General features: G+C 47.1%; 1 protein-coding gene across 1 annotated transcript in view; it reads left to right on the top strand.

Moving 5' to 3' along the window:
- The first annotated feature begins 2,069 nt into the window (after nucleotides 1-2,069).
- Nucleotides 2,070-6,712, top strand: part of KDSR (3-ketodihydrosphingosine reductase) — a 34,310-nt gene continuing 29,667 nt past the window's right edge. Inside the window, exons 1-3 of the mRNA XM_010854815.1 lie at nucleotides 2,070-2,105; nucleotides 3,884-3,973; nucleotides 6,058-6,114. Coding sequence (XP_010853117.1) covers nucleotides 2,070-2,105; nucleotides 3,884-3,973; nucleotides 6,058-6,114 — 183 coding nt within the window. The remainder of the gene's footprint in view (nucleotides 2,106-3,883; nucleotides 3,974-6,057; nucleotides 6,115-6,712) is intronic.

Here is a 6,712-nt window from a genome sequence, read left to right on the forward strand (position 1 = left end):
CAGTAGTGGCAAAGAATAGTCAGAGCGAGTGATAAAGAAAGGCAGCAAACTGTTATCTTTAGGGTCTCATGTCTCAAGTTACCAGTGGTCAGGCAACTCGGTACATATTTCCGGTTTTCTCAGCCATTAGGAAAATCTCTTATGTTTTCTTATACCACTCAAGGGTAATGTAGCCTGGATTGACTTACGCCTGGGCTTAGATACCTTCTATGAATTAGCTGGCTTGGACTGGAAGGTCAGTTTCCCATGAACCATGACTCAGAAGTGGGAAGTCTTATTCTTGTTTTCATGGACAAATCTTAAAAAATTGCACCTTGTTCTTCGTTGTGCAGCAGTTTGATACAGCTTGCTTACCTGTTTCGTCTAGAAATAGGACGGTAACAATCACACCTGCAGAGCGCTTGAGAGCATATGCTTTTTCTCAGTCACCTCATCACTTCAACTTCCATGTATTCATTGAACAACAGGGAATTTTTACTTACAAGTTTTGGCTTTTTTTTTTTTTTTCAGGGAAATGGCATCATACACCACTTTGCAAATTAATGGTAGGCAGGTACTTATTTAGTAACCGTTTATGCAGAGTGCTGTGCTAGGAATGAGGATGGTAGGTCAGACTTGATATTCCTCCTCAGCGAACTTGAGCCTGACCTGGAAGCTCAGGCAGGCACAGAAGGAGCTGCAGAAGGTGCAAAAGTGACAGACGGGACAGAGCGGCGGAGTCCGGACAGGCTTCTTGGAGGAGGAGATGTTGGGACCGGCCTCTGCAGGTTCCGTAGGATTTGGAAATGCAGGTGTGGGGGAGATATTAGGTGAAGGGACCTGTAGGCAGCAGTAACAGCCAGGGGACATTTTTAATGATCTTGCTAATTGGAATGTCTGATAAAAAATAATAAGCCAAAACCACCTATGAAATATATATATTTTGAATATTTATCTACATTGACTCAATGGACATGAGTTAAAGCAAACTCAGGGAGATGGTGAAGGACAGGGAAGCCTGGCGTGCTGCAGTTCATGGGGTCGCAAAGAGTCGGACACAACCGAGCAACTGAACCGCATTTATTTATATGGATAGTCTGGATCTTAATTGCGGCAACCACATTCGTTCGTTGTGGCAGGTGAACGCTTAGTTGCAGCATGTGGGATCCAGCTCTCTGACCAGGGATAGAACCCAGGCCCCTGCACTGGGAGTCTTAGCTACTGGGCCACCAGGGAAGTCCCCCTATAAAGTATTTTGATAGCAAAGAGCTCTCCAGAGGTGACTCTTAGGTGGGATAGCAGATGTGTCTTAACAGTAACTGGTAGATAATTGGTTAATTAACCCAAAGAAATCCCTTCATTAGTGAGAAGCTGAGGCTCAGGAGAAACAGGGGAGTTCCATGGAGATAGGTACATTGTGTAGGAAGGAGTCTTGATGATCTTTAAAGTCATGAGATGGGATCAGAGATATTCTTTACAGCAAGATTTATATCTAACAATAAAATACTCAAAACAATCTAGATACCTGACTCTAGGGGAATTTAGCTAAGTTTTGATATAGCTATCTAATGCAATACTGTGTGTCCTTTTAGTTTTTTGACTATACTTTTTTTTTTTTTAAAGGTAGGATACAAAATTGTGTAAGGGCAGATGCCTATCTGACTCTTCTCTTCCTCCCTCACCTGCTCCCCTGGCCTGTGTTATATAATGTGCGTAGGAAAAATGAATAGAAAGATAATGTTACATTTGTGTCATTAAGTTAAATATATTTTTGAGCCCTTTCTATACGCCAGGCATTATACTAAGGGCTGGGAATATAGTGTGTGTGTTAGTTGCTCGATCGTGTCCAACTCTTTGCAACCCCATGGACTGTATCCCGCCAGGCTCCTCTGCAGGAGGAGAATTCTGCAGGCAGGAAGACTGGCGTGCTTTGCCATTTCCTTCTCCAGGGGATCTTCCCAACACAGGGATCGACCCCAGGTCTCCTGCATTGTAGGCAGAGTCTTTACCATCTGAGCCACCAGAGAAGTCCAGGATATAGTGGGGAGCCCAAATAGAATTGGTATTTTTAGGGAGTCTGTGGAGTGGTAATGGGAGAGATGATTGTGAATCAGATAGTCACACAGGTAAATGCACGGCTGTTTGGTTATGGAGTGATGTAAAAGCGAGGGGGAAAAGGCTGCGGTGCTGAAAAGCCGGCGGGGGCGGGGGCGGGGGCGGGGCGCCGGGGGCGGGGGGAGCTGCGCCGAGAGCAGCCTGTGAGGCTTTCCCGAGGTCGTGATCATTGAGCTGAGATTTACTGGGTGAATAGATGCCAATTAGAAGGGAAAGGGGAGGAGAGCGTTTCTGGCAGGGAAAATAGAATGTGCAAAGGTCCCGTGGCTGGAGACGGCATGACTGGGAGCCAGCCAGTATGGCTGAGCTGTGGACGGCGGAGACGAGAAAAGAGCCAGGAGAAAAGCGTCACTGTTCAGTGTTTCCACGTGATCATGTATTACTTTATAATAAGCGGTCGTTCAAAAGACCATAAGATATATGCTGGCAATTATTCCTTTCATCTCCTGTAGAACTGATCACTCATAGAAGATATATAGAAAAACAATGTTCATTTGAATTTGGACGCAAAGCCAAAGTAATGTGTTTATTTTTATTTGTTAACTTATTGAAGTATGGTTGATTTACAATGTGTTAACTTCTGTGGTATAGCAGAGTGATTCAGTTATATATAATATGTACATATACGTTCTTTTTTGTAATGGTTTACCACAGATTGAATGCAATTCCCTGTGCTGTACATAGGGCCTTCTTGCTTATTCATTTTGTGTGCAACAGTTTGCATCTGTTAAGCCCGAACTCCGAGTCCATTCCTCCCCCGCCCCGCCCCGCCCTGGAAGCGCATGCCTGTTCTCTGTGGGTCTGTTTCATAGGTTCCTTTGTGTCATACATCAGATTCTACATACAGCCATATCATGTGATACTAATATTTGTCTTTCTCTATATCGCTTACTTCACTTAGTACGACAATCTCTGGGCCCATCTGTGTTGCTGCAGACAGCATTCTTTCTTTCTTAAAGCCGGGTGGTTGTCCACTCCATTCCATACGTGCAGGCACCCATACAGTGCGTCCACACGTCTTCTTATCCGTTCGTGGGCGTTTAGGTTGTTTGCGCGCCTCGGCTGTTGTGACTGGTGCTGCCGTGAACATAGGGGTGCACGGATCTTTTCGGATGATCAGACTGAAATGTGATTCATCAGCTAGATGTATAGGGCTCTTTCCCCCCAGTGGTCTCAGAAATATAGGTGTGCAGTGGACAGTTCAGTACTGGAAACAGCCAAAACCACATGCCCTGCTGACAGTTCTTAAACTCCATTCATTCTGTCTGGGATGACGATGCTACAGCAGCTGAAGATTTAGTTCCTGTAGGTTAGATTTTGGAGCCCCTCATAGTTGTTCTATTTGTTTACGTTGGGTCTTAGTTGCGAGGTGCAGGCTTCGTTGTCCCGGGGCGTTTGGGATCTTAGTTCCCCAACCAGGGATCAAACTGCCTCCCCTGCCTTGCAAACAATAAATTCTTTCTTTATTGTTAGTATTTATTTACTTTTAATGGAAGTGTAATTGCTTTACAGTATTGTGTTGGCTTCTGCCGAACATCAGCGTGAATCAGCCGTAGGGAACCCACGTCCCCGCCCTCTTGACCCCGCCCCCTCTCGGTCGTTCCAGAGCCCGGGTTTGAGTTCCCTGCGTCAGACGGCAAATTCCCATAGGCTATTTATTTTACATGTGGCGGGTTCTTCACCTCGGACCACCCGGGAAGCTCCCCCGCCCGCCCCCGGTCATAGGTTTTTTAAATTTACTACAGAAGGGAAGTTTCAAGTGCTAAAATTTCTTCATTTCTGCTTTTAGGTTACAGGAGGCTCCAGTGGCATCGGAAAGTGCATTGCTATTGAGTGCTATAAACAAGGAGCCTTTATAACTCTGGTTGCACGGAATGAGGTAAGTCTTCCAGTTAGGTTCTTAGGTACTGAGTCAGCATGATGTGAGTCACAGAGGCCGTGCGAGCCTCGCACTGTTCAACCTCGTCTCTGCTTGGAGCTGTGATTCCTGTGCTGTGCTCAGTGGTGTCCAACTCTTTGCAACCCCGTGGACTGTGGCCCGCCAGGCTCCTCTGTCCATGGGATTCTCCAGGTAGGAATACAGGAGAGGCCTGCCATGCCCTCCTCCAGGGGATCTTCCCGACCCAGGGATCGAACCCAGGTCTCCCGCATTGCAGGTGGATTCTTTACCATCTGACTGGTTATTTGTGTTCCAGGCAAAAACTTCCTGGTTGAAGTCAGGTTAGCTCCACAGATATTTATTCAGGGCCAGAAACTCTGAGGCAACATTGCAGAGACTGCAGACCTCGGAGAAGCAGAGACTTAGGGACACCCCTGGCCGTAGGCAGCCAGCCCCCTGCCTGGAGCCACGGACAGCAGCGTTGGAGGGCCGATCTGAGTCCTGAAGGATGACTGTAGGCGTTTCTCTGTAATTTGCTTCTGATGTAATCTCCATCTGTAGTGAGACCCAAACTGCACAGGGGAAATCTCCCTCCTCCCCAGCAGTTCCACAAAACACGGGTTTTTCTGTGCCACGTCAGCACCAGATCTGTTTTCCTTTTCTGTTCAGTGTCTGTTTTCCTTGCCAGGGCCCAGGGCAGGGCGCTCTGTTCTCCCCGATAGTCCTGCGTCCTCCTGCTCCCCAGGTGGGGGGACCACGGTGGGCCTTCTGGCTTGGGCTTGAGCTCGGTCACAGTGGGCGCTCGGGACATCTCTGTTGGCTTTAGAAATGAAGGGAGGACGATGGACCGAGGGGCAAGTGCAGCGCAGCGTCGTTGATGGGGTTTGATTCACCGGTGAACAGGGAGGGTGGCGGGGTGGTAGCTGCCCTGGGGCCGAGCAGGGGGGGCACACAGCTGGGCAGTGCCCCTGGGGGATGGCCGGCCACAGGGGTCCCCGGGGACCGTGCAGATCAGGCTCGGGCAGCCATCATCTCTTTAAAAATGAAGAAAGGCAGAATTAGCTCCCTTTTAGTTGTCCCTGGACTCCTTCTAACAGCACATCTGCTGTGGCATCAAAACCACCTTCCTCGACTGAAAACCCGGCTGTGGTGAAACGGCATCCTGTGAGATGTGTCCAGTGCTGAGGTTGTACAGAAGACACAGGAAACGGGAGGCAGGGCAGGCCCGCGTGTCAGGGCCTCCCAGGCTTTCCGTGGCCCCTGGCATTGCTGGGGGTGAATGAGCCTTCTGGCACCAAGGCCATTACTCTAGTGTGATTTTAAACTCCGACGTTGGCAAAGTCAGATGCTGTCCCTCTCTATTAATAGAATAATATGGTTTTATTACAGGCACGTTCTTGTATAGAAAACCTCCACGTCTTTTGAAAGGACTCCCTTCTCCTTTTGTTCTTCTCTGCTGTCATGCTGTATTTAAATTCTAGCACTGATAGCAAATTGAGGCACTGTAAATGGATCTCCGTCTTCTTGAAAAAGACTAAAACAAGCACCATTGAGACCTTGGGAGAATTACTTAATTACCGGATAGTTTTGCTTGTCCTCAGAGTATTTTTGGAAATAGGCAAGCATAGGTTTACCTCTTCCATCTCACAAGTGATTTTTACTTTATTTGCTTTTTTGGTGGAGGAGGGACTCTTTAGATGATCTTGCAGGAAATCATTATGCCATGAAATCACACATACCCTTCAGTTTGGGAATATGTTTCATATCTCCGTAATGACAAATGAAAACATTTATTAGAATTGATGGGAGACCCTTAGCAATTAATACTGATGATTGGGACTTGAGATTCATTAATTTTTTTTATTATCTTTCTCTGCGGTGAATGTAAAACCTCGCATCCCGTAGTCACAGCTTAGCCTACTTTATAGCCGTGTGGTCCGCAGCTCTGCACACAGGTGCTGTCCTGTGTGCTTTCTGGCATTTAACAAATCCTTGATTTAAAAAAATTGCTTTTTCTCTCCTTTTAAACAAACAAATGGACAAGTAGACCATCACCAGAACTAATTGTTCTCTGTTGCTTTCAGGACAAGCTGTTGCAGGCAAAGAAAGAAATCGAAAAACACTCTATTAATGATAAACAGGTAAAGTCACTGTGCTCATGATGTATTTTCTGTCTAATCAGGACAGGTGTGCAAAGGAAAAGACCATGACTTCATCTGTGAATAGTTTGTTGAAAGAGTTCAGTTCAGTTCAGTCGCTCAGTCGTGTCCGACTCTTTGCGACCCCGTGAATCGCAGCACGCCAGGCCTCCCTGTCCATCACCAACTCCCGGAGTTCACTCAGACTCACATCCATCGAGTCAGTGATGCCATCCAGCCATCTCAGCCTCTGTCGTCCCCTTCTCCTCCTGCTCCCAATCCCTCCCAGCATCAGAGTCTTTTCCAATGAGTCAACTCTTTGCATGAGGTGGCCAAAGTACTGGAGTTTGAGCTTTAGCATCATTCCTTCCAAAGAAATCCCAGGGCTGGTCTCCTTCAGAATAGACTGGTTGGATCTCCTTGCAGTCCAAGGGACTCTCAAGAGTCTTCTCCAACACCACAGTTCAAAAGCATCAATTCTTCGGCACTCAGCTTTCTTCACAGTCCAACTTTCACATCCATACATGACCACTGGGAAGACCATGCCTTGACTAGATGAACCTTTGTTGGCAAAGTAATGTCTCTGCTTTGGAATATGCTA

This window comes from Bison bison, unplaced genomic scaffold (assembly GCF_000754665.1).
Source record: "Bison bison bison isolate TAMUID 2011002044 unplaced genomic scaffold, Bison_UMD1.0 scf7180017864349, whole genome shotgun sequence".
In the NCBI taxonomy this organism is placed as follows: Eukaryota; Metazoa; Chordata; class Mammalia; order Artiodactyla; family Bovidae; genus Bison; species Bison bison.